The following is a 27,770-nucleotide window of genomic DNA, read 5'->3' as shown; positions in this document are numbered from 1 at the left end:
GATGCCTGGTTACCTGAATGTTCTCGATGCTAAACAGATAGCTGGCCATTAGCTGCATGGCTTCTGGGTTGTCGGGGTCGTACTGCAAAGCTCGCTCTATGGCCTCCTTGCATTTGTCCGCCGCGCCCTCCTCCATACTGACGAGGGAAGATACAACACCTTAATTTTAGCTTGCGCTTACACTTCTCTTCCCTGGTAACCATACATTTGTTCAAGGTGACATTTTGCTCATTATGTCTCTACAGGTGGTGAAAACAAAAATAAAAAATACTATGTAAACTTTATGGATTTGATATTTCTAAAGGTCAGCAGTGTGATGCTGTATGCTTGACCACATTATATGAGCTTGTTTGTCTGACTGGTATTGTAAGCAACAGACTCGTATAGGGTTGGTTATGCTTTTCTGTAGATAGTGCTGCTCTTAACCTTTCTACCAAGCACCACTCTGGTTTTAAAGGCACTCATTCTTAGATGCCACTTTCATAAGACATGTTTAACCCTTGTGTAGTCTTAACATTCTGTATGACTTTTTTTCTGTATACTACCCTTGACCCGCCTTCACTAAACCCCTAAAATAAAGCAGCTTAATTTAATTGAATTGAATAAACCCCAAATCTATTTTGCATGAAGAAACAACCTGCCACCCATCAAAGTTTGTCATCAAATTTCAAGTTGAAAAAATATCATTTAGGGGGTTTTCTCTGCTGTGAAACATAGTGGCGGGTCATTTTTGACCCTTAAGACAACACAAGGGTTAAGCAGTTTTTCTGCACATATTCATACTCACTCTCAAAAAAGTCTTGCAAGACCAGTGGATCCTAAAATAAAACTAAACTAAAAAATAACTCCTGAAATAAAGCCAAAATTAGTTGTCAGATATTTTTTTAATTAGTTTAATTTTCAGTACTTATGAAAAGATATGAGGCAATATTCACAATTTCAGAGAACTCTGTTTCAATTACGGACGTAAAGAATATCCAGAAACAGTGGTTTGAAAGACAAAAAACATGCATATTGCACCTCCTGAACTTGAGACAAATAAACACTCAGTGAGCACTTTATTAGGTATTACTTATTTTTTTAGACTTAAGTCTTCTGCTGTAGCCTATCCACTTTAAGGTTAGAGGCGTTGTGTGTTCAGAGATGCTCTTCTGCATACCACTGTTGTAATGTGTGGTTATTTGCATTACTGTCACCTTCCAGTCAGCTTTGACCAGTCTGGCCATTCACTGACCTCACTCATTAACAAGACATTTTTGCCAGCAGAACTGCCGCTCACAGGATGTTTTTTGTTTTTTGCGCCATTATCTGGAAACACTAGAGACTGCTGTGTGTGAAAATCCCAGGAGATCAGCAGTTTCTGAGATACTCAAACCGCCCTGTCTGGCACCAACAATCATTCCACAGTCAATGTGAGTTAGATCGCATTTTTACCCTAATGAAGTCAAATAAATACCAAATAAAGTGCTCAGATGGTGAGAGTATATCTCAGATGGCCAATTCAATGTGAGCAAATCTAGGCTACATAGCGCAACATTTACTTTAGCTGATCTGCAAGCCAAAATGAAAATCATTATAGTACAAGCATCAGCAGCATAAATATAGACCAATGGCCATAACAAGTCATCTTTGTTCATAGGAAAAAATGTGAAAATAAATGTTTTAACCATTCTGAAATATTCAAAAGAATTGGATACTCTAAAATAACATGCCGTTTTATCTCTATTTTCAATGCCATCTTTCAATGCCTGTTGTCTGGAAGGGAACACACAGCCACAGCTGCCGTGTATGTTTTTTTGGAGCCAAATAAATATTCACGGGATAATGTGAGACAGAATGTTACCAGAGGTCAGTGAAGAATATCTCTGCCACTGAGCAGAAGGCCACTGACACGTCCTTCCCTGTCAGTTCCGCGTCATGGTCTGAGGCTGCAGCAGCCCCTTCAGCCTTTGAGGTGAACAAAACAACCATCATACAACACCCTTCAAAGGTCCGTCCTTTCCAGACCTTACACAAAATTCAATCACAAAAATACCTACCACTTACAAGAACTTCAGAAACAGCCTTCAACAACTTTGCTAGGTTTTGTTCTCATTGTTGTTCTGAAAGGCTATTCACACAGTCCATACTGAATCGCTCAGTCATTCAAAGGCATTGCAAAACCGATGAAGAACTAATATTTGTCGTGCCAAAAATATCTTTCAGGGATTTACAATTTATCATCTGAAAATGTACCGTGAGCATCTATCTCCACATTCCAAAAGATCAAATACCTCTCATTTAGGCCATATTGCCCCCTTGTGTCAGTCTAATGTACTGCATCAGTCAGTAGTGACTTCAAAGAAGCTTTTTTAAATAAGAATTTCAAAACACTTTGCCCCAAGTTATATTGCTGTACGATCTAAAATGCTGTAATGCTAAAATGAGTAGGTATGCACATGGGAATTGTCACACTTTTATACAAAACTCATGCAAAAGGAGCAGCAAGTTGACTTTGTAATTACATGCGCCTTGAGCATTTCTCACACATTTGTCTCACAAATATTCTGATACATTTAAAAACATGAAAGCACACTTGTGATAATATGAATGTGAAACTTGAAGTAATTGAAGTTCTTGATTTGAAGTAATCTACTCTCAATCAAAGGGTCAATAATATTGAAGGCATTCATTGACAACGACAACTTTCTCAAAGCATCTTCCGCATCATCTGTTTTTTTTGTTTGTTTTTTTTTTTCTATTCAAAGCTTTAATTACACAACTGCATCAATCATTTGGCTCAAGTGACTGGTATTGCAAGACAATTGGTGACCAACTCTGATTCCACACTATTTGGAAGTACATAGACATAAATCATATACCTTTGAGATACGCATTATAAATTAATGGATTTTCCCCTACAATAACATTTCCATTTACTGTGTGTTTCAGAATTCCAGTTAGATTGGCCACAGAAAGTTAGTGATATTCTTACTATCTAATCATTTCTTCAATACGGGCCTGTTCCATGCCTTAGTGCATCTCCTGCCTACACTAATGAAACTAATGAGGCTAAGCTCGCTTTGATTTGAAGGTCCTCTCGCTCACATTAAAAAAGGTTAGAAGTGTGCCAAAGAGACATTTCTTAAAACTGTGTGGGGTTTATTGGATGGTAGCAGAGCTGGAAAGAATCCCAAAAGTAATTCAGTTTTGGAGATTGAAGACAATTCCAATACATTTACATCCATCGACTGGAATTTAACTGACCTGCCAGGCGAATGCACGGCACTGGATGCCAATTTGGATTTATAATGGACCATCTACAAAAATTGATTTAATCTCAACCTGGACTATGCTGACATTTTACTAAAATGATTTTCAACTGGCACGTCCTTACACTGCCCCGGGGCTTGCGAAAACTCACCGAGTGCGTCCGCTCCTCCAGAGTGTTGAGCATGACCTCGATGCCTTTGCTGAAGTACTGCACAGCCTCCACGCCAGTGTGAATCTGGCCCAGGTACATGTACTTGCTATGACCCTCCTCTGGACTCAGCTCCACGGCTTTCAGGAACGCGTGAAAAGGGTGATTAAGGAGGCTTCCGCATTAATTTCTCATTGAATCAATAACAGCAACAACAGGGGACGGCTCAAACCACTGCAGAGTGCCCCCTGCCTAGGTGGCGTGTAAGTGTCAAGTGTATACAGTGCATTGCCCTCCAAAAGTATGGGAATGATAGTGTGCTTGAAAGTGTGTTTTTTGCTATATACTTAAAGCACTTGGATTTGAGATGAAAAGATAAGCGAGGCAAAAGTACAGACAATCACCTCTTTCATGGTATATCAATGTTTTTGTGTTGTGTTCACATGGTGGAAGGATTTGCAACAAAGTACTAAATATGAACACTCGCATTTGAGGGAATGAGGGAAACTATGTATACAAAGGGCTATAATTCTTGACACAGATCACAAAATATGGGTGTTAACAGGCTCAAGTTAAAGTTGACAGCCTGTGCTTTACTTTCAAATCCAATGTACTGGAATGCAGTGCTAAAATGACAAAAATGTTGACACTGCCCCAAAATGTGCCGTCCCCTGTCCCAAGAGCCAGATATTTCACAGTGGCCAACAGCACATTTTGGAGGACAAACATTTTACACTTTACATGTTCACCTCACAAAATCTCAGCCCTACATTGCCATCACTCTAGACTTGACAAGAGGTTAACACTAATGTTAACACTTGAGAGCACTGTACAGGTATTCTGAAGAACTGAATGACTATATTAGAGAATTTGTACACAATGCAAGAGCAGTGTCTGTGTTTTATAAGGCTACGTCAGCATTTTTGCCAATTCACTTAACCTATCCACCAGTGTAGAATGACACAACACATTTTTTTTGCGATGTTACACAAATCACTAAAAAGCATATTCACACTGACAAATCCACTAATATGTACGCTGGTAAAAAAGGATATTTGCTTGGCTTTTTCCACATTGCCAAGCTCTGCACAAACGTTTCCCAACATGTCTAGGATTTTCAGATTTGTAGGTTCAATGTCCAAAGCACGTTGGCAGAACATCTGGGCCATTTCAAAATTGAAGTTATCTATGCATTCTTCAGTCTAAAGGAGAGAAAAACATTAGATTTATACAGTTTGCCCTCGTCAAAAGAGTTACTCTGCTTGAGTGCCTTTTTCCTCTCTACCTTTTCCAGTAACTGTTCAGTTGTGTATTTCTCCGCTGTTTTCTTCTTGGCTTTTTCCTGCATCTTGACTTTCATCCTCTCTTGAACCGACAAGCCTCTCTGTTCAGAGTCTGTTGTTGGACAAGAAATGGCAGTTCTGGTCACCAATTCCATGCAAGATTTCCGTGAGTCACCTGTAAGGTTTAGACCACTAGATACACTGTGGATGTACACCATGGTCGATAGACGATAGAGCTGTTACCGGCAATGCTAGTAAGTAACGGGTATCTGGACTGTGACAGCAGCTACGTGATCACAATAAAGCTAGAACAAGCAGTACAGATAGCAGACTAGCTAGACAGCACATCTTGAACTTACAAATCCCAAGTTGGTTAGCGAGTATTGAGAGAACCATGAAATCTTACTGACGTTGGCTTAATTTAGAACGAAGCCAGCTAAAATCAAACCAGCTAGCTAACTTAGCTAGGTATCAAGACCATGTGTGTTTGGCTAGTCTAGCTAGGTAGCCAAGTGAGAGGCTAGCTAACTATCTCCAAATTCTGTCACATGGCAAATCTGTAACTAAGTTGGACAAACCTCTGTTTGAGTGATGTTCTTTCCTCCTTGGCTTATTTTTCTTTTTACTCTTTGCCTGACCTCCCATTTTATGTACTTTCCAGGTTTTCCTCAGATAACTTTGGTCTGGAAACCCTAGTATGGTATTTTTACGCGTGTGATTCTGCTACGAGAACGGAATATGCTCGAGGACAAAAAGTACCAAATTATCGTAACGCTCTTCCTGTGACAGTTTTTGCAAGTTGTAAACGCAAAGAGCGAAGACGCGCCTGCATATTCTCTGGTTGTAGGGGAGAGTGAGGCGTAACACTTTTTCACTCATTCTTACATTTATTGGGCGCAATACATCACAATAGAATACATGTCATACCAAATTAAGGAATGAAGTCGCAGGCACATATTTCATATGTTTTCATTATTTATTTGTTACATCTTCATATGAAATTATCAACAGCAGAACACTGTGGCATTGTGGCAGGTGTAGATTCACAGTTCTGGCCACACATAACTTGCCCAGTCTTGGGTCAAGGCATCAATTTGATAGTCAGACTCAGCCTGTCTTGCCAGGGATATGTCTGCTGGTCTATTATAAGATGCCTATGTGCCGATTACACATTATTACAATTATTTTTTGTGTATGTGTTTCAATAAAAAGTTCATGCCGTTTTTTTAACTTTTGAAGGTGAAAAATAAGAAAACTGTCCTCACCTCAGATGTCTGCTGAGTACTATTATAAGATGCCTATGTGCCGATTACACATTATTAAAATAATTTTTTGTGTATGTGTTTCAATAAAAAGTTCATGCCGTTTTTTTTACTTTTGAAGGTGAAAAATAAGAAAACTGTCCTCACCTCAGATTTGTGTGAATTTGACCACATGCAAAAAGTTGACCTCAGAACATGAAGTCATGCAGAATGGCTATTCAATTAATTTTTGAGCTAATTTTTGTCTTGTTTTGGAGAAATTAACTTGTTTTGTGACAACTTACCTACCGTATGTGAGAACCTATCCCACTCACTCCTACATCGTTGTAGTAGAAAGTCACTTGTCACAGAACTGGATAAGAACAGTTCTGTGATCATTATCAATGCTTTTGATGAATGTCTAAAAAGAACATTGATTGCACTACAGGACTGGCAACTGTACAACTTTCTTCATAGTTTAATAAGTTTTAATAAGGGGTAATAACCTCAATGTGGCTAAAATTGACAAATAAAGTAATAAGTCGTATAACATTGTGTTGCAACAGGCAGCATGTTTTATGTACATACTTTGACTTCTTTGTATTTAAAGCCTGGAGCGTCAACCCAACACATACATTTGTAAAAAGCCATTATAAAAGATCAAAACCAATTTATAAAACCTGAAACATATGAAGAATTAAAATAAGTGATTTGGATGATTCTGTAAAATAATACCAAACGCCAAAATAACATTGTCTGTTTGAGCTATGATATCATACATTCAAAATGGAGACACACCAAGTACCTCATGAATATGAGTTAAATCCTTCTATTCTAAGATACCCAGATAGGTCAAATTAAATTAAATTAAATGTGACATAAGGAATAGTTAAATCCATATGTACACTGTAGTGGGCATCATTAATGAAATGGTATATTCTGCATATTGAGCCTATATGTCCATGCATCAATATTTTGCAGGTTTTACTCAAAATAGTGATATTTCTTCACACATATATGCTGTGTTTGTCATTTGATTGGGTTCAATTGTACAGTTATAAAGTGTTCATATATTATATAAGCTTATGTGAGGTTGAGGATGGGGTTTGCCTGTGTGTGTGCGTGTGTGTGTGTGTGTGTGAGAGAGAGAGAGAGAGAGAGAGAGAGAGAGAGAGAGGGAGGGAGAGATGCATGCATGTGTGAGAGACCAAAGTATTAAATAAATACTGTAGCACATCCTATCAGGATGCTAAGTAAAAACTTTACATTAACGTTTTTCCAGCCTATTAACTGTGCAAAACCATAGTTAACACACAGTAACAATGTGCACCTAATGTAAGTAAGTAAATAAAGAAATATTACATTACATTCATACGCCATTGTAGTGTGAAGGACTACTCTATCCGATATTTAACCAATTTTGATATATGAAATGTTTTAGGACCTGATTTGGTTTTGTATTACATTTATTGAAAGCTAGTGCTTTAAAAATAGACTGTATATTTTATGCCCTTCTATGTAGTTTCCAAGGAACCACTTTTTATACTGTTAATGCATGGTGTCCACTACAGTGGACAGATATGCAACTTCTTCAAAATACAAGATACTGATTTATTTTTAGTTTTTTACATAATTTTACATTTGTTCCAAAGTAATAAAAAACAGTGGAAAAATATTGCTCTGTATTTGAATAATTCATGCCTGAAAGGGTTAAGTTAGGCCATGAGCTGGTAGTTTTACTACCATTGGATTAAAGACTGTACATTACGTCATTTCTAAAAAGTTATCGGAAACGCTTTACCATTGATACTGATGTTGCAGGTCATGAAGGCGGGAAGAGCGGTTGTGATAGCAACGTGTTTGACTGATGTTTAAATTGAACCTATGGTAAGCCACCATGCTGTCATATGGGACGCCTGAATGCGTGACGTATGGGGAACATTCTCGATTTGGACCAATCCCCTATCTACATTTACGTTTAGTCCACATTTGTAAGACTTGTAGTAAATAGAATGAGTGGGAAGTGGCGATAGTAGCTAACATTGGAATAGCCAGCTAGCTAATAAGTCAACATTTTATATTTCAAACAAAATTCAACGAATTACTGCCTAGTTACGAAATTACATTTATTTTGCTTAAAGGTGGTTCCATTGGCTGTAACTTAGCTCGCCAGCTTAGGAACAAGGAGGATCTTTGAAATGTGATAACGTTAAGCTAGCTAACGTTAGCTATTAATTCAGCACAAACGATACACAACTGGCGACTCGTTTTGCTTATTTTCTATTAAAATCGGTTACGTCGGAGCCTCAGACATCGTTTGAGGTAACTTGGCCGGTTGGATATCGTTGCAGTCCAGCTAACGAGCATGTCCGTTTGGAGGCCTGCTCCAGTTGGTCAGTCTGGCCCAGAAATCTTAACAGTTAACGTTAGAGCTAACGTTAGCAAGCTAACGTAGCTATAATTGAGCAAGATAGCATTTCCACAGGCACCGACTTCTGGAAGTAGTTAGCGAGGTAACGGGTTAGTTAGCTTGCTAGCTACCTAGACCAAGTTACTATAACCTTAGTGCTACCTGAAAAAAAATAAGAAAAGCAGAATTCCATATTGTGTTAGCTAGCCAGATACCCAGTTAATGATCCGTGTTTTGTTCAGTCTGTATGTTACAAAAGTATCCTTTGATTTGTCTTTTAGGTGATAGCTACTGTCTTGCGACGAGCCACATCTGTGGCAAATGCCACCGAGTTTGCCATTACGCGGAAGGGGCTAATCGCCAGTCTTGTAGAGAGGAACTAGCTTGCCGGCTAGCTACTTCGTGGGGTGACCGTCTCTGGGTTCCTGGTGTGCATGCACTGCATCTTCTTCAGCTACTCCGTGTCAAGGTCCGCATTGAAGACATTAGAAATGTCTGATCTCAACAAAGAAGTGGTTGACCTGGTGTGGGGAAGACAAACCAGCAGCAGTATGACAGACGCGCTGTTCAGGAGATGGACACAAGGTATTATTATTAGCTTGCCATTTTAGCTAAGTTACTGAGTAAAGTTTCAGTGTCAGATTCAAACCTAAGTTACATCCTCATGAACTGTTAAGATAACTGTTGATAACTAACGTTGACTAAGTAACGTTAAGTAATTGAACTGGTAACTTCATCGTACCTAACGTTAGTCCAATACTAACAATTCGGTTGCGAGATCCGTGTATTAACAATTTGCAATTTAACGGAGACAAAATCTTACTAAACTACAGGGCTTAATACGCTTTAAGAGTTATGTAGTTAGGTATCGTAGCTGACATTAAATCTCGTTCAAGGGTTTGTATTCAGTGAGGCGGAGCGCACAGCGTTGGAGCAGTTTCAAGGGGGCCCTTGCGCAGTGATAGCACCTGTTCAGGTTGGTTACATTCGATGCAGTTACAAACCTTCATAGGTTATGTGGGGGAATTGTCGATTAAAGACTTCACGGGCGACCTTGTATGAACTGTGACTCATATTGTTGATGTAATGTTTCTTCTAGCCAAAATCGAAAAACGTCTGAAGATTTAATAGCTTTGTTACAACGCCCGATTCTGTATGCAATACATCGTGCCGAAAGCGTCTCAGAGTAGGAGTGGCGATCTAGGATCATAATGGACTGGTTTCACAGACCCAGATTAAGTTTACTCCTAGACCAGTGATGGGTCCAGTCCTGGGGGGCCGGTGTGTATACAGGATTTTGCTGCCACCTGTTACCCTGGCTCAGTCAGCTAATTAGCTATATGGACCATCACCGATTCACTCGTAAATTAGGCCACAATAAAATGCTATAAAACATGAACATTTATCCTGTTTATATCACGGAATTTGGCTATAAACGACAGGTCATGTAAATGGCTGAGCTAATTAAATAAGTAAGAGGAGAAGTCGGTCTGAAATCCAGAAACCGATACGACCCTCCTTGCCCATCCCTGTCTTAAACAAAATTAAATTGTACATGGATAATCTCTATTCAAAATGTAATTTAGTCTCAGACTAGGCTTAATCCGTGTGACTATGTAAACGTTCAGGATGAACAAGGAAAACCAGATCAGCAGTCCTACTCTGATGCATGAATGTGAGCCCTGACTTCTGTGGTTTAAATGGCTTTTATATGACAAAAATATCAGAGGGCGAATGAAGAATGGACGTTATACATGAATGATTACAACAGCTTCCATCATGTTGTGGGTAGCATGGTGTGGTCGGTCAGTGTTTGCGATTTCCCTGGAGTCCCTGGAACAAAGTAGTTTAAGGTACTTCTGTGTAAAATGATCCCTGGATTGGATTAGAAATTGTGTAATGTTTATTCGTAAGCCTCCGTAAATCACTGGGGATAAGTGGCTCATAAATAAGCAAATAATGTAGTGTGAAAAAGTTAATCCTCTCAGCTATTTTTTGGCATTAAGAAGGTGCCAGTATAAAACGGGTTTAATGGTCCCTGTAGCACTAAATCGTACAAAGTTTGTTTTGCAGGCCTTCCTAATGAAGAATATCTTGTTTAATTGTGAAAGATCCAACTGGCGGGATATTTCAGGTGAGTTTTACACAAAGTAACTGAATGCATTTTGAATGCCAACAGAAAACCTCCAGTTTTCAATTTGGAAAATAATATTTTGTGGGCGCTTGTTTCAGAGGAAAAAATGCTATAATATTATCATGTATCTAATACAATTGAGAGTTTTTTTTACCATTATAGAACCATTGTTAAATTGCGTGATGGTTCTATGAAGGCATCATGGCCTGAACACCCAAAATGCAGTTTGGCCTCACTCTTTGTCTTTCAAAACAGGTGAAGAGCAGAAAGCCGCACTCTGCTACACTCTAGCTGAAATTCTGGAAACCGCCTGTTTCAACAAATCTGGGTCCTACTGCCTGGCCACTTGGTCTAAGGGTAAAATCTCAGACGAAAACTCGGACATCCCCGACAGTCACCCTCAACCAAGCCGGTCATCAACTGAAGACCTCCAGCCATGTAAGATCTCTTTTCTGTGTTTGGTGTTCTCCTGCACTCTACTTAATTTGGTGTTTGCTGTGTGGTCATACATAGTCTTCAGTCACCCATAGCAATAGCATTTTCAGGAAAGGTAATTGATTTATGAAATAATGGACCTAGGGCCTTGAGTTTGTCATCATGAGCTAGACTATCCATGTGCTGGTGTGAACTGTAGAATTTGATGCTACAACAGATGAGTAATTATGAAATTGTGGTGTTTGGAAATATTTAAAATGAATTTTCTGCCCATTGTAAATCTTTTTTGTTTCTGTATGTGCCTTGTGATTTTGCTGTGTGCTGTTTTGCGCGCATGTTGCTGAGGAATTTGTCTTTGTGCTTAGCTGCACTGGCTGCTGAGGAGATTGGCTTTGAGCGATTTCACTCCATTGTGCAGTAAGTTACATTCTCAATCTTCTAATACCATACCAAGTGGATAGCAACCTAAAAATGATTTAGGCTGTAACCAATAATTGCTGGATGAATGCTGTAATATTCTCTAAACCCGACACTACTATCAGCAGAACATTAATCTTTTTCCATATTGTTCATCTTCAGGAATGAAACATGCATTCATTCACTTTCACTTTTGATTCAACCTTTAATATTATGTAACGTCTGCGGTTGTTGTTGGTTGTTTCATGGGGCATTATGGGAGTCTCTTGCGGTGTCTGTAAACACCTGTAAAGTACTGGTAAGGTGACATTGTAAGCACATTGACTATAATCAGCTGGTTTTCCATCAAAAGCTGATTGGTGGAAAAAATGATTTACATGAATCACCTCGTTACTGATGTTAGAAACCAGGACATGAAAGACCTGTTTGAACTACAGTGGGCTCAAATTTTTGGCACCCCTCGTAAATACGCACAAAAAGTGCTGTACACTAAAATAATAGTTATTGACATGAGCTTTATTTTCCAACATCTGTACAGTAGTGTGCTTTATTATTGATTCAATGGAAGACCAAAGAAAAGAAAAAAAAGAAAAAGATTTCTGCCAAAAAACAGGTTCCACAACTATGGGCACCCCTTAACCATTTAAGTATGTTTTTGTACCCATTACCCGACTTGTGATGGTCAACTATCATTTGTGTCTGAAGGAATTGACAGTTCTTTGGCTTTTCCCATGCTGATGGTTGACAAAGGGATTTTGCATCCTGATTTTTGATTAATATTTTAATTTATATTTTCTCCTAATAACTGCTTATACTCAGGACTTTTGTGACATGATGCTTTTACAGACACACATTTCCTGTGTATGCTTTATTGTTTTAGCCTATGGACTAATTTGAGGTTCCATTATATTTGCACTGTTTGCTCCAAAGTGCTCACTGAGTGTTGGTGCTAGACATGACAGTTCTAGCATCTCAGAAAACACGTGCCCTCCTGGAACTTTCACACACTACAGAATAGACTTTACCGATTGCGTGATATAAAAAAAACATTAATTGAATGACAGTTCTGTGGGATACACTTACTGTTCGAATACTCCTTGTCAATGAGAGTGGTCAGAGGAGAATGGGCAGGCATGTTCAAACTAACAGGACAGAAACGCTCTAATATCAGTGGTTTATAACCGTGGTATGCTTGCATCCATGCTCTTAACATTGAAGTGGATGGGCTACAGCAGCAGAAGACTATCCGGCTTTTTGCTGTGTTTTTGCTTTATGCTTTTTGTCAGCTAAGAATAGGAAGATAATGCTGCAGAGGGCATGAGATCACCTAAACTGGACAATTGAATATTAGAAAAATATGACATGGTCTGATGTATCTCAATTTGTCTTGAGATATGCCGATGGTAGGGCCAGAATTGGTTGTAAATGGCGTAAATCCATACATCTAGGCTAGTGATGGTGCGGAATGTTTTCTTTGAACGCAAGCCCCTTCAATACCAATTGAGCATTACTTGAATGCCACAGCATGCCTAAGCATTGTTGCTGACCATGTTCATCCCTTTATGGCCACAGTCTAAACCTTTTTCCCAATGGATATTTCCAGAAGGATCATGCACCCTGTCACAAAGCATGCATCCCATCAAGCTGGTTACACAAACATGACCGTGACTTCAGTTTACTCCGATGGCTTGCACAGTCCCCAGATCTCAATCCAATACAGCACCTTTGGCAGGAGGTGGAACGGGAGGTTTGCAGCATATATGTGTGGCAGGAAATGGCAGGAACTGTGGTGATATTGAGATTAGAATCCCTATATGATCATTCCAGCACCTTGTTGAGTGCATACTCTGAAGAATTCAGGCTTTTCTGGAAGCAAAGTGGGTCCTGCCCTACCTAGGATGTACCTATTGTGCGATGGCACTGCACGTTCAGAGGTTATTGGTCAAGAGTCTGTACTAAGGTACTAAGGGTCCAACGCTGTGATTGGTATGTCGTCTCATGACCCATCATCGAACCTGTTTTTTTCTCGTACACAACTTTGCCTTTGTGTTAGCCCAGCAGTGTTAAACAGAGCTGCGAAGGAACTGAATTATGAATTAGCCACAAATTGTCACAAGTGGATGTGCCTGGGGAAATTAAAATGTGCGCTTTTGATTCTGCAGCAAAAGGACACTGAAGACATCTGAGGAGCTGAAGGAGGCAGTGCTGGCCTTGTATGACACATGGAGGAACCAGTTTGGAGTTCTGCTTTTCCTTTACTCTGTCATATTGACAAAGGTGGGTAGAGGGCAGCACCTGGTCAATGTCTCTTATTCGGACCCTTCAAAAAGAACTGCGCCAGCCTTGTTTTAAATGGTGTGTGTGTGAGAGAGAAGAGATGTTGAGCCTCAGTGTATGCGTTTTTGAACTGGTGGTGGGATTCCAAGCATATGCGCACAGCATGTATGTCTGTTTTGTTTTTACTTTTGGTCACCTATTACAGGCCAACAGATTGCAGATTGTGTGTGTGCGCATGAGTGTATGCATGTGTATGTTTCCAGAGATGTTGAGCATCAGTGTGTGCATATTTTAACTGGTGGTAGGATTCCAAAGGTATGCATACAGCATGTTGTGCATGTTTTTGTTATGATTTTTGTCACCAATGACAGGCCAACAGATGGGAAGCAACTTGAGTGCGTGAGTGAACGTGCATGTATGGCTGTATGCACATGATTGAGTGTTTCCATGCTTTATTAATGCAGTAGGTGTATCATGCCTATACATGTTTTAAAATGCCTTTTATCTTTTTCTTTTATTTCACTGATAAATCTATTAAAAAGAGAAAAGATTGATGTGAATCAGCACAAAATTATTCCCGGTATTGACTCTCGCCATATGCTTCAGATGCATTGATGTACGCTCTCTTAATTTCTTTACTACAGGGTATTGAAAATATAAAGAATGAAATTGAAGACACTGCTGAACCCCTGATTGACCCAGTCTACGGTCATGGAAGGTAGGCCAGTTTTCTGCACATATGCATGAAAGAGAATAATGTTCGATCAAGTTAAGTTTTGGATACCAGTATCACTTAATATTGTAGATGTTTTGTTTCATGTTGATTTTATATTGCCTATTGGTTAGGTAGCATAACAGGTCATGTATCCCACAGATTGAAGGTGTGATTTATTCCCATTCACCCAAACCGCACTGGAATGGATGCCATAATGTATTTGCTTTGTATTACTGCTGTTATTTTCTGTTTTCAGTCAGAGTCTGATCAACCTGTTGATGACGGGTCACGCTGTGTCCAATGTATGGGATGGTGACAGAGAATGTTCTGGAATGAGTAAGTGCTTAAGCTTTCTGCCAGTATGATTCAGGAAGATGAACTTCTCCCTTTACCCACCTTTTCTTTTGCCAGTTAAAAATGTATGCATTTCTTTGAAAGTTTTCCTGAAATTGCGCTGATGTCATTTCACCCAATAATATGGCTGCAGTGCATATGCAGATGTTGGGAATCATGGTAAAAGGTCAGTTCTGTATTTTGCCACTTGGTGGCAGTGGGAAGATGTGTATGTCAAGAAATGTACACTCGACTGTGATGTACACTCTACGGAACGAAACTAGGAGCCACACAGCTTTATTCTTACAATAAACTTAGTCAGTGTTTTTTGTTTGGTCATGTCGCCCTGCCAGTCATGTTATTGGATGTTATAGAGCTTCAGCCTTGGCGACAGCCTCTGTATGAACAGATAATGACCACAAGCACAGTGGTTCATGAGTTACTAAGCTGGGCAGAGTATATATAGAGTAAACCAAAATCGAATTGCTATCGACGTTGAATTGTTGGTGACATTGATGTCTCGCATTAACAAAGTCTATACTTCTGTAACCCCCTTTTTTTTTTCTGGATTCTAAAGTAGTGACCACTTTTGACTCGTTACATACCTACTGATAGGTTTGGGTAACCTTTAAGAGACCTTCTTGTTAGTACCCTTAACTACTCTCTGGCCTACAGCACTGTGCTGCGATATTTGATTATACATCCTTTGTTCTGAATCAGGGAGATAATGAGGCTCAGCCTTCCAGTGCTGGTATTCTGCAGGCATGGAACAGCCACACAAATTGGCTGGAAGTGTGCATTTGCCTAAGACAGCGCTACTCAACTCCACGTCCTGCAGGCTGCAGTGTCTGCTGCCTTTGCTTCAACCGTGCGGTACGCCACCTGATTTCGCTAATTAGCTTATTATCTGAACCAAGCTGGTGAAATGATTTGTTAAATCAGGTGGTGTAGCTCAAGGTAGGAGCAAATAACTGCAGACACTGAGGCCCACAGGACCTGGAGTCGAGCAGCGCTGGTCTAAGATAATGTTAAGCGCTCTCATGTAATGAGCTGGGCTCAGCCTGCCATCACTTGTAAATGACCTGGTCGCCACTGGATGGTTGTGTGGAGATGAACTTGAAGATGGCTATGAGAAATGGCATGTCTTGTGCTATGTTGTGAGTGATACGCGACTTCAAATTCAGTGGAATCTCAGATACCAACCTCAGTCGCATGCTGGCCAGAGGACACAAAGTAATAATCAAGCATTTTCTTGCTGATGCATTAAACCAGCGGTCTTCACTCCTGGTCCTGGAGAGCTGCAGGGTGTGCCGGTTTTTGTTTTCGCCTTAATTTTAGCAACCAATTCACACCCAAGAAACCAGGTGGGGTGACTTAACTGTGTAATAAACTGCTTTAATTGATTAAATAAGTACTGAGTAAGAACAAGAGCCTGCACACCCTGCGGCTCTCCAGGACCAGACTGAGGACCACAACCAAAAACAAATTCAGGTCTCACCTTCCCATTAAAAAACAACCTCAAAACACAGTACTATAAAAATTTGACAATGGAACATTACCAAAAATGAACTGCACAAATATCGGCAAAGTTTGATATAAAGGAAGGGGAGAATAAAAAGTGAGAAGCAATATTTCGTCAAACATTCCAGCAGATTCATTGTTCAGAAATTTGTTGCAGAAAAAGAAAGACTGTCCTTGTGAGGTCACGACAAGGCTACGCTTCCTTCGGTTTCTCAGTTAAACTAAGCTACCTGCAAAATGAGATTACTTTAAGATTATAATGAAGTCAAAGGAGTACTGGGTGGTAATTGTAATATTTGTAAGTTGCAGTAATGACGGGCATAACCTTGTTTTTCAGAGCTGCACGGTATCCATGACCAGGCTGCCGTGGGCTTCCTCACCTTAATGGAGTCTCTACGCTACTGCAAGGCAAGTAGTTCTTGTATGGCAGTCTGGGCTGCTGCCATGCACAGTCTCATACTGCCTGTTGGGCTCTCTGGGTTCTGTTTTAATTGTTTTTATTGGCTTAATGGTTTAATTTGTTTTTATGTTTAAACGATTACTCTGGTAGACTCGCCACTGGTTTTCAGGCTGATGCTAACCGTGTTAGCGGTGCTATTTTTTTCTTGTTCTTGTTGTTCTGTTATACTGTATGCGTTGCGTGGATATTTCCATTGTGGTTTTTTAAGCCACTCTGAAAACGACCGTCTGTCAAATTAAGGAGTTATTAAAATGAAGTGAATCCTGTATTTAAATAGGTTTTAATAAATGATGTCACAGCCACGAAGAGGAAATGGCTCACAAAGGATGTTATGTAATGATAAGAAAGCTTTAAATAAACATGGCAGTTGCATTTACGCCAATTAGAGGCTTTATTTGGTGAGCAGAGGGAGTAATGCCATTTCCCCACATTCTCTCAGTGTGTGTGAAAGATTATTTGTCCAACAGCAGGCCAAAAACATAGTTATTGTTTAATATTCTCTGGATTAAAGTTTTTTTTTTTTTTTCCTGTGGGTCAACATCGAGTTTGACTCGGACCCAAAAAACGGTTTAGCGTCAAAGCGCTCAAAAATGTCGAAGGCGATAGGCAAGCGAACGGCCGTCATATGGACATCATCATGACGGCTTCACACCATTAAACGATTGGAAGTGGAACTTCAACAGCTCAGACACCCCTACAAACATGGGGCAAAAAAGGAAAAAAAAGAAGTTATTTTCAAGACCGTAGAATCGCACCCACACGTGAAAGCAAGCACGAGCAGCCGCATGGGGGAAATTGTTGGCGGAACGTAGAGTGGCGTGCTAACCGCTCAACGAGCCGTAGCAACCCTGCGAGAGGTTCTCACAATGTTTGAAGAGGAGGAAAGACGAATGCCTGGCCAGCTGAGGCAGCTTCCAGCCTGAGGAGGAACTGTCTGAAGTCTAATGACCTGCGTCGTTTAAATTTCTTGGACGGCCCCTAGCAGCATGTTGTTTTTGCTGCCTTCCGGAACGACAGACCTCGAAGGAACGGGACTGAAATTACACATTAGTGTTCTCGAAACTACTGGTTGTGGGAGGTTGCTTTAAGTTTAGGAAATACAATGCTCCAATGTATGTAATATAATGTAATATTTCTTTGGCCCCAGATCACTTTGACATGTTTATTTTTGTCAGGGGATTTTGGTGTGTAGCCTAGCCGTGGAATGGGGGGGGGGGGGCTTCTACATTTTGATAGCACATTGTGAAGTTTGATTTGGTTATACCCCTTCGGCTTTGGTCGTTTTCTTTGTGTGTCTTTGAGTCTACTGGAGAAAAAGAAATGAAAATGAGAAACAACCATCACCGATTACCACTTCTGCAGCGCAAGTCTGAAAATGAGTTTAATGTGATTGGTCCAGTGTACAGCGTATCGCCACTGAACTATGCCTGAATCGAGCTTGCCGTGGTCTTATGCTGGCTGTATACTGCAATATCGTCCGTCTTTTACGATTGCTACATGTCACACTGTGTGATGTAGCCCCGAAAATATCCCATCTTTCACTGCTGTCGCTCTGTGATAAGATTGCATTTTCAAAATCTATATGCTGCAGAACACACTTTCGACCAGTTTTTTAAGCCAACATCATATTATTTAATAAATGTTGAAATAATGGCATGGATTGAAATGCTTAACTATAAAGTAGGCATAGAAACACATTTACAGCTAAAAATAAAAAAATAAATTTGATCTAGGGAAGCATCAATTAGCCGAGCCAGGGCCTATTGTTTACATTGGCCAAGAAAAAGTCACAGGACTAATATGTACTCTTTCTGCTTAGTCTCTTAAGTCTATTTATGAAAGATTTTGTCTTTAGGTATTTGTGAAGTTGTTTGTTCAGAATTACGAATCCAGTGATGTCAGCAAATATTACTTATCTATGCTGGGTGAGGAGAAGTTCTATTTATTTTGCAAATATAAAGAAACATTTTTCTAATAAAACCGTGGTGCACAAGAGGTTTTGTTTATTTTTAAAATCATTCTTCGGACATTGGCTAACTGATAACATAACATGTTGGCTGTTTTTGTTGTCAGTGGAATAATGAACTAATGTTATAAGCTTAATGTTTTGGTCTTATCTACTTGTTCCCGATTTAAATTGTATTAACCGCACATGTTCATTGTGTTATTATCTGAAGATCTAGTCAGCAAGACATATTTTGTCAACCAATGACCTAAGAAATTATTCTCCTCAAAGATGAAAAGCAGAGTCACTGTACTTTGCTCTGGATTAAGTAAATAGAAGCTAATAAATGGCATTTAAACACAAAACAAGAGAACCATTTCTTTCTCATGAATCATAGGTGTTTCTTACTGACTGTTCTAAATTGCTTTTTGGGTGGTCGCCAGAGCTTAATTAGCAACTTTTTTCTTGTTTTGATTTGGAGCCATATTTCATTTATGGTCCACTGGTATGAAACCAACTGCAATCTCTGTATCTTTTCCAGGTCGGAGCGTTTCTAAAATCTCCAAAGTTCCCTATTTGGATACTTGGCAGCGAGACGCATCTATCTGTGTTTTTTGCCAAGGTGAGTTTGCCTTCTTAACTCTGCTTTTGTAATGTAAACCAGTCCACTGCACTCTGGGTCAGTTTCTTTTTTTTTTTTGCAGCGCACTCACAAGAATGTGTTTTTTAAAATGGATTGAACACTCACAACTTTATTTTAAAGCAAAAAAAAAAGCATGCAGAACAGCACGAACAGGCGCCGTGGACTTATAAGGCATCATCGAGCGCCCTGGCAGAAGCCAGGGGTTGTGCGTTTTGGCACCACACAGCGCGTAGCTCGTATTTTACGTTTCTTGTGTAAAAATGGGCCCATTATGTAATGCAACATTACTGAGAGTTCTATTATTGCCCCACCGTTGAGAGATGTGTGAAAAAGAAAATATCGGTTGCGCCCTTCCTCCACATCACTCAACAAGTAGATACTGTAGCAAGTGTATGCTTTATTGTAATTTCTCCGGTGCTTTTTTCTTCTTTTTTTAAATGGAAATGATTTTCACTTTCCCAGGAGAACGGGAGATGGTTGTTTTTCAAACGAATTAGCACCTGGAGGAAAGCGATATCGACAGCTCGCATTAATCCTCTGCAGGGCATTGCCGTGGATTAGTTTCATACAGTGTCATGTTTTCTGATTTAGAAAATGGCTCCTGTATTTTAGCAGAAACAGCAGGGAAAGCTTCCATGTTTGAAACGAATGGATCAATGGACAGTTCATCCCTCAGGCCTTCTCTGTGTCTCCTGTATTTCAGAACATGGCTAGATAGGGTGTTAGTGACTAAAGAAAGCAACTTTCACTGCCACTGAAGGAGTGAGACTTTGTGGCTAGGAAGAGCATTAAGATTCATAGGCTGCTGTCTGTGCATTCGATGCTTTTCAAACAGGGAGGACATCTTGCAGGTGAACTTTTGGATACGCGATGAATCGCGAAATGAATCAGGAGGACCTGTCGCAAATCATACTGATGTTGCGCCTTCCTTGCCTTATATGTTCTCATAACTGTGCATACCATTCCTCTCTCTGGAAACAGACCAGCACACCTCAAAGTATCTTGGCCATGAACTACCTTTTCTCACTGAAACGAATGCAAAAGGTCAGCCTTCTCTGTGTGAGGTTGAGCCCTTTGCTGTACAGACCCCAGTATAGAGTTTCATACTCTACCCAATAGGGGGGGAAATGTGATGTGGTCATTGCCTTTAAAGCACCAATCTTGGACCCCTAACTGATGCCATATTCACTATGAAGAAAATGTAACTTTCCCGGGTTTGCTTCTTAGAAGTTGGTGTACGTTTTGGTGTTACTTGGTCTGTGCTTCATGTTTTATGAAGTTGTTAACAAGTTAACAAGAACTAATCAGATTAATGATAAAAGTGGCTATATGTCTGCTTGAGTTCACTCCTAACCGCAATGCACGAAGATTGAATTCCATTTGAATGCTTCTACTGAAGTTTGACCAAACCAACATTTTGACACTTTCAAAGAATGTGTGACAGAAGTCACACGAAGAAACGCATAAAACTGTTTAGTTTTAGAATTCAGTTTCTCAATACCTATTTTACTAATGCATGAGCTGTTAAATGTGAAATGGGACATACAAGGTGCGATACCTTAATTGTTTCAAAGGTTACCAACATTTTTGATTGACTACATCCATTTTTGTTTATCTGAATACCAAACGTTCAAAGTGGCACATTTTGTCCTCTTTCACATAAGGGTCTTCATGCAGATGACATGTCCGGCAGTGCTGCACTGTTCTTCATATGTTCCCTGCCCTTATAGCAGTGTGTGTCATCAGACAGCGCGCTCCTCAAAACAACAAGAAATTGCTGGGGTCTTAATGGCAACCCCCAAATTCAGACGTATCGGGGGATGCCTTCTTCAATAACACAAACTCCTCTACCTAATAACCCCAACACATTCTTCATAGCTTTAAAAATATGAGACTGATTAAGGTTAATATTTGTGGTTTTTTGATGAAAATTTCATTGTGCATGCCCTCAGGTGAACAACAAAATTATTTCCTTTTGGAAAACTGATCCGCCAGCCTCCCATCTGGTTCAGCTTTTCCTGCTGGAGATTGCTTTAGCTGTTAACCCAGCCCCGCAAAGTAAACCTAGTTTCTGTCTCGATCTCTGCCCTTTTTAAGACACCAAGACTCCAAAACTACAATCATTGACCTTTGTGTTCCCTGGGAAAAAGAGATGTATCTCTTTCATCCGACATGTGGCTCTTTTTTAAATCTGATTTACTGAAACGGAATGGAATAAGATTGTCTTTAGTATATTATAACTACAGGGATTTAATGTGTTGCTTAACATTTTTCAGTCCTCTATAATCACCATTTTCCCGTCTGAGGTGTCAAGTGTCGTGCCCTCGGGCCATGCAAATACTGTGGTGAAATCGAGGACATGTTTGTCAGCCTCGGACCTGAAATCACTAATGGTGTATTTCTGTAAAATGCTTCTAATAGCCAGGGTTTTTGTGCGGAATGGCTGGAAACTGGCTATATGTTAATGGTAGACTCTGGTATATGTCCTTTGACGTGCTAACGAAGCAAAGATTGCATAGTGAGAAAATACAGAAGAGAGTTTCACTTGTTTCAGTGCTTGCATCGCCTTTCAGGTGTGACTCTTTACTCCCATCCTTTGCTATGATATCTTGAGCATCCATGCACATTACCATTAGTAAACAAATCTGGCCATGAGGCAGATGATGGTAAATGTTTGTCATAGATAAAACGATATAGGCCTAGCTAGTTTCATGTATATTGCAGTACCTTCTGGTAGGTAATCCAGATATTGTTCAGGGGAGATATCATCACAATGTAGATTGAAAAGATAACCATTTTGTTTCTGGTAAAAGGTTTTATGTCGGCACAATTTTACTATTTTAGCAAATCAGACTAACTAGCAAGCATGCTATGATTTAATTTACTCAATTTATATATATTACTCAATAATAACCAGCTCATGAATTAATGAAATGTCTTGGTACATGAGAACAAAATGAACCAAACATTAGAGTTTGAGTCTATTGAGTTGTGTATTTCACAGTGGGCCAGCTACAGAATACCTTGGTTCGGTTTTGTTGTTGCTTTGCCGAGCATACCCTTTACCTTTTCTTCCTGCCTGGCTGCACATAGCAGCACATATCTAAGATGAGTCGTTCCTTTTTCAAGCAGTACCAACTTTATTTGTCCATATTGTATTAATATCCATATTTTGTATTTTCTCTGTATATTCTCTTGTCTCTCTATTTCTCTTGTTTCTGTCCGTCTTGCTGCTGCACACAGCAGGCATTAGTAGTTCATGTATACACTCAGTTTATGTGCAACTTTTCCTCTTTCAGTGCAATTAGTGCTAGTAGCAATTGATCATTCAGTACTTAAGTCAAAATACCTTTCTAGTTGCCTCTTACAGTACTTGTCCAACTCGTGTATGCTTTGTCTTTGACTCATCCTGTACATATTGTATGAGTAATTCCTTTGGAGTTGCTTTACCAACTGAGCCTTTGGAGTTGCTCTACCAACTGAGTTGGTTGCTTTACCAACTGAGACGATTTGAACAAAACAAAATTTCAATTAATTTCAGGGTGGGGTTGGCGGTTTTCAAAGATTTGATTTTAGAGGGAAGCCGAACACATGGTCCCATATGCATTTTGTATTGTGTATTTTAACTCATTGTTCAAGGCACAGTGCATGCTGTCTAACATATAGCTGAAGAGTGGCTTGTTGCTCACAAAAGGTAAAACACAAACATGGGAGACATGGCTATACATTTCTACAGCAGCTGGATATATTTGCTTGCATCAGGCAAGCTATATTTAGTTTAAATGTCTAAGGCTCTCTACCTGCCTGGTTAGCTCCTTGTATGGGATGTGAAAGCAAATGCCTTGAGAATAGTGGCAGAGTTTTGGCCAGGATCTTGCTGTTCTGTAAACCAAGTCCTTTGGTCCTTTTGTCTGAAAGTCAGCGGATAGCCTGCGTTTTCAGTTCGGTGCATCGATTGATTCGAGCTGTAATTTCAGCCCCGTTCACATCGGCACCGATTCGCACCTCGTAATTGTAAACCGACCCGACAAAAGGGCAGAGAGCACTCCGTTTAGCTGGCACGCTTGCCCGACAAATTGTCCGCCGTGAAAGAGGTGCCGAGTATCTCTGCGGACGTGTTCCTACTGCACTGTTAACTTTACCGTACTTTTGATACGATTCGCTCTTTGGTGCCTCTGATTTGATTTCACAAAGCTCAATAAGAACGCATCCTCAGAAGCGATTAGGGACACTCCCCTGGAGGGGAGCAGGTAATAGATAGTCACTTTACATCCTCTTAACAGAACGGTAACCATAGACCCGGACAATGGGCGGTAATGGAATATCATGTTGGGGTGGCCAGCGGGCCGTTGTTTGCACAAGAACTTAAGAGGCGGTGTGACGGCTGGGGCACAAACGGGACGGGGATGGATGCGTCGTCGGCGAAGACGAGACCCCAGGGCTCCGAGTCGGGTTTCCTCCCGGCCGGCTGGCCGAAACCGGGCCCGTCCCTCGCCTCCAAGACCCCGGTCCCTCCGTGCGGCATTTTTGAAGCCATGGAAATGATGAGCTTCGCATCCCTGCCTCTCCACCTCTCGGGGCTGCGGGAGTTTATCTTGTTCTTTTTTTTTTCTCACTGGGGACCCTCGCAGGGAGTGTCCGGGGGGAGGGGGGAGGGGGGGGGCACGGTCACTGATGGGGAAAACGTCTGTCGCTCCCGGGGACCTTTTCATGTTCGAGCAGCATTCACGGTCCGGTGATTTACAAGGAGGGTAGCTGGAGGCTTCCTGTGTCTCTGAAGTTCACGGCGGAGGTCTGGCTTCTCTTTGTGGCGCTTTGGCTCGCTCGCACTCTTCTGTCTGCGACATTGGGAGTGCTGTCAACTCCCTCCCTCTCACCGATAATATAAAGTGTCCAGAATCGGGAATTAATATCGTATGGATAGATTTAATCTGTGCCGGCGGTTTAGATTTCAAGGTGCACAGAAGAAGGGGGAAAACTGGCACAATGCGTTGGCGAAAGCTCTATAGTTGACATTGATGTGAGTCAGCAGAGTGCAGATAAACTATGGCAAATGGGCTGCACTGGGCTGGAACCGGAGTGTAAAGTAATATCCATTAACAGTTTTTTTTCTTCTTCTTTCTTCCTTATTGTCAGACTTGACCTTTGCGTTTTTAAAAAGACGAGGAAGGAGGAGAAGATGGTGTTATAATTTTGACCTCCCCACATCTGGTCCGACGTCTGTTGGCCAGACCTTAATTTCTTAAATTCCTTCCATTATGAAAAAGTCTTCTGAACAAGTCAGATGCTGTGAGCTCATTTCAGACAAGGGGTGTCCAATCTTTTTTTTTTAAATGGCCGGTGTGGTTGCAGGTTTTTGCTTTAGCACAGCACTCAGACACCTGATTCTAGATACCAAGATCTTGATTGAAGACCATTATTAGACAATTAGTTGCATCAGATGCCCTGTACTGGGCTAAAATAAAAACCTTCACCCATGTCCTTTTTGGATAAGATTGGACGTCCCTGTTTTAGGCTGCACAGCTAGGAGCCTCCTTGCCTGAACCTTCACCGTGATGCCTGACAGATTGTTCGTGGTGGAGGGGTGGCATGGCCATTTTATATCCCAGGAGCTTGCCGCACTCCTTTGTCTCGGTAATGTCGCAACACGGCTCTCTTCCCCTTAACCCTTGTATCTCATGGTTGTATCGCACACATCTCTCTTAAAAGAAAACAATGCCTCTTCGGTTTCCCTGTCTGTACATTGTCACGTCTAGCTTCATTAACAAAGGACATTGTGAGATGTCGCTGACATTGAAGTGTTTGTTTCCAGCAAATGAACTGTGGCCTTCTATCGGGTTACTCATCGGTACTTAAGACCAGCTATAATGTTTCTGCACAAAAAAGGATTAGCCCCAATTGCGCGGATAAAGCAGAACGATAAACTGACATGGAGTCAGTCAAGTAGAAGCGGGGGTTGTGTGTCCCTGAGACAATAATGATACCAGGTTTCAGGATGATTCATCTGGTGGGCAGATATAATTCTCAGAGATCACCATCTACAAATTGTTTGGATTTGCTCAGGCTTGAAGAGGCCAGTGTGCGGTGTCCGTAGGCCTAATCCACACATTCCGCTGAGTGACCACCTCAGGATACATGGTGCTGAAAGGTACCGCATTGTCCACCTTTCCAGTGTTCTATTTTAGGTCCTGATATCCATAACAAGATGTTTGTGTGGTTTTAAGAACCAAATACTGTCTCCAGTTTTACATGTCCATTCATCAGCGCCTCTAATGAGCTTTACCAAGAACAGGTTATTGTGGCTGTGACTTTAAGGCTCATTTATATCAGTAAACCTCTGTTCTGTTTGGCTGGCTATCTCCAATGAACTGAACGCTGTCTGTGCCGAGTGCTTGAATTTGTTCTGGCTACACGGGGGCCGTGCTGAAGCAAATGAGCATATCTGAGTGATGTTTTCACGGAACTCCAAACCGCTCGTTTAAATTCACATTTTCTTTCTTGGAACTTGCACATTTTTTTATAGCACCTTCAACACCTTTGTAATCTACATAGCAAGGAAAATATCATTTTCCACAATATGGGACCTTTAAATCCCATGCAAATTTACCCCTCCAAACTTTCAGAATGGGCCACCTGTGGTCGGCGTCTCTACTGTCTGAAGCGAGTACAAGTAATTAAAACCGCAAGAGGAATAATTACATGTATTTCTATCTCAAGTTAATGGTTTTAGTCCAAAAACTAGTACAGTGGTTTCTCCTATAAAACATCGATACTTCTGTCAAATCTGTCAAACTTTTCACTGTTCTATGTTATGCTTAGGCTTCCTTGTCCAATGTTTGCAGTTGGAGAAAAAGGTAATGATAAACAAAAATGTCATCCTAACACGGCACCACTCAACTCCTCGTCCTGTGGGCCACAGTGTCGGCAGGCATTTGCTCCTACCGTGCGCTACACCACCTGATTTGACTGATTACTTCACCTGAAACTGTGGCCCGTAGGACATGGAGTTGAGTAGCGCTGTCCTAATATCTCTCCTCTGAAATAAAAATGTAGGTAAATGAAAGCTTAAATGTTTGGCCAAATGACACTCAGGCTTGTCTGCTGTAGCTCCAGCCAATAAAAGTCCTCCTGTGGTGATGTCACCCTCGGTGCTATGAGTGGGGCTGCATGTGTTTACCTGATCGCGTGAGATGGACATCAAGGCCTTTCCTGAGGTTGAGATGGGAGAGCACGTCAGAGGTCAGGAGAGTGCAGGTGGAACGGTGGTGGTTATTCTCTGTTTAACAGCACATAGCCTTTGAAGGCTAACTGCTGCAAGCTTCTCTTTACACGCCACTGAGTAACCCCTGGGCTCATATCTCCCTCTGCACCTTTTCTTTCCCAGATATTCCCCAACATTTCGATCCTGCAGGCCGATGTCTAAACCCGCCTTGAAAACTATAAATCTGCAACTAACCGTGCCTTTTAAGCTTCTAACATTCTTCTGACATTTTGCTTGATTTTATTCTCGCTGTCCAAGTATTACTCATTCTCTGAATAAGCACAAAGGTATTTGGCATAACTTTCATATTGTTGCCTATTTGTTGGAGAGATGGAGCTTCATTTCCTGCTTTAGTATTTGTGCCCTCACATGTCCTTGAAATGACTTGATTGTGAGGGACCGTTGTGGACGTACAGCGTTTGAGTGGTGGAATGGCTTGTTCTGGTTCTCTGGTTGTTGGCAGGTGCGGAGCCGGTAGCCTGACTAACGGAACACGGCGTGCTACATTTGTTGAATGTTTTACACGAGCGGTCATAGAAAATTGGCCGTCCTGGTGCTTTCTCGATTTTGGGGCCGGTGTTTTAAACTTCCTTGTACGGTGACTGGTAGTTCTCATTGTGTCTGTTCCAGTGGATGTAATGAAAGCCAGGTTCTGTGTTGCTAAATCTGAACAAGCTGTGAAGAAGTATAAATTCCTCTGCCGTTTTGGAAAAAGACCTTATATAGGACACCAATTACATTTTTCTGGAAAATGATTCATAGTGTTTAGCGATTGTCATGTAACGTAATATCTCAGATGAGCTTGTAATTGCTTTGTAAATTTTCACGAAAAAAGTCTCAGAAAAGCATCCCTGGGGAAGTGTATGTTCAAGTAGTTTGCTCACATCAAGTAAATTTGTCTTACTTGTTACAGTAGACTTGGAACTGCTTGTAAATTAGTTTTTTAAATTAATAAATTAAAATTGACTGAGGAGAACACATTTACCATTGCACCTCACAATGTTAGAGATTGTGCCTATTCTTGTACTTTGTTCTTATTAAGGGGAAGTATATTTAGAAGTACTGTATATTACTTACTGGAGTTTTTTCAATTCTAAATTGTAAACGCAAAAAAGGTGCTCCAAAAGCTCCCTAAATTCGTAACTTGGGCCGATTTTTCATGTTATTTGTTGGCCTTTAAAGACTCATATAGGACTAGAAAATTCAACAATGCATGCATGTGTGTCAACCATAGAAGAAATAATCGTAGGCCTCCTTTTGTTTTGGAAATGTGTTTGACTTCTCCTGTGAAAGCA

At 40.6% G+C, this 27,770-nt stretch overlaps 2 protein-coding genes across 8 annotated transcripts in view; one reads left to right on the top strand and one right to left on the bottom strand.

The window, feature by feature from the left end:
• The window catches only part of si:dkey-12j5.1 (uncharacterized), a 157,523-nt gene extending 152,094 nt beyond the window's left edge, over positions 1-5,429 (bottom strand). Inside the window, exons 1-6 of one of the 5 annotated variants that reach the window (XM_061245226.1) lie at positions 5,262-5,429; positions 4,686-4,858; positions 4,456-4,602; positions 3,404-3,553; positions 1,844-1,947; positions 14-137 (exon numbers count right to left, since the gene is read on the bottom strand). In XM_061245226.1, coding sequence (XP_061101210.1) covers positions 14-137; positions 1,844-1,947; positions 3,404-3,553; positions 4,456-4,602; positions 4,686-4,858; positions 5,262-5,328 — 765 coding nt within the window. In that variant the 5' untranslated portion in view covers positions 5,329-5,429. The remainder of the gene's footprint in view (positions 1-13; positions 138-1,843; positions 1,948-3,403; positions 3,554-4,455; positions 4,603-4,685; positions 4,859-5,261) is intronic. The other 4 variants (XM_061245194.1, XM_061245201.1, XM_061245209.1 and 1 more) reach the window with 4 other exon arrangements.
• Positions 5,430-7,901: 2,472 nt separating this feature from the next.
• The window catches only part of mindy3 (MINDY lysine 48 deubiquitinase 3), a 38,868-nt gene continuing 18,999 nt past the window's right edge, over positions 7,902-27,770 (top strand). The window contains exons 1-11 of one of the 3 annotated variants that reach the window (XM_061260736.1): positions 7,902-8,246; positions 8,616-8,919; positions 9,231-9,310; positions 10,408-10,468; positions 10,724-10,906; positions 11,269-11,320; positions 13,483-13,597; positions 14,242-14,315; positions 14,569-14,648; positions 16,504-16,574; positions 19,113-19,193. In XM_061260736.1, coding sequence (XP_061116720.1) covers positions 8,769-8,919; positions 9,231-9,310; positions 10,408-10,468; positions 10,724-10,906; positions 11,269-11,320; positions 13,483-13,597; positions 14,242-14,315; positions 14,569-14,648; positions 16,504-16,574; positions 19,113-19,193 — 948 coding nt within the window. In that variant the 5' untranslated portion in view covers positions 7,902-8,246; positions 8,616-8,768. Of the gene's footprint in view, positions 8,438-8,615; positions 8,920-9,230; positions 9,311-10,407; positions 10,469-10,723; positions 10,907-11,268; positions 11,321-13,482; positions 13,598-14,241; positions 14,316-14,568; positions 14,649-16,503; positions 16,575-19,112; positions 19,194-27,770 lie in introns of all 3 variants that reach the window. The other 2 variants (XM_061260754.1, XM_061260746.1) reach the window with 2 other exon arrangements.

Source organism: Conger conger, chromosome 1 (assembly GCF_963514075.1).
Source record: "Conger conger chromosome 1, fConCon1.1, whole genome shotgun sequence".
Classification (NCBI taxonomy): Eukaryota; Metazoa; Chordata; class Actinopteri; order Anguilliformes; family Congridae; genus Conger; species Conger conger.
This window is presented reverse-complemented; position numbering and strand designations above follow the sequence as displayed.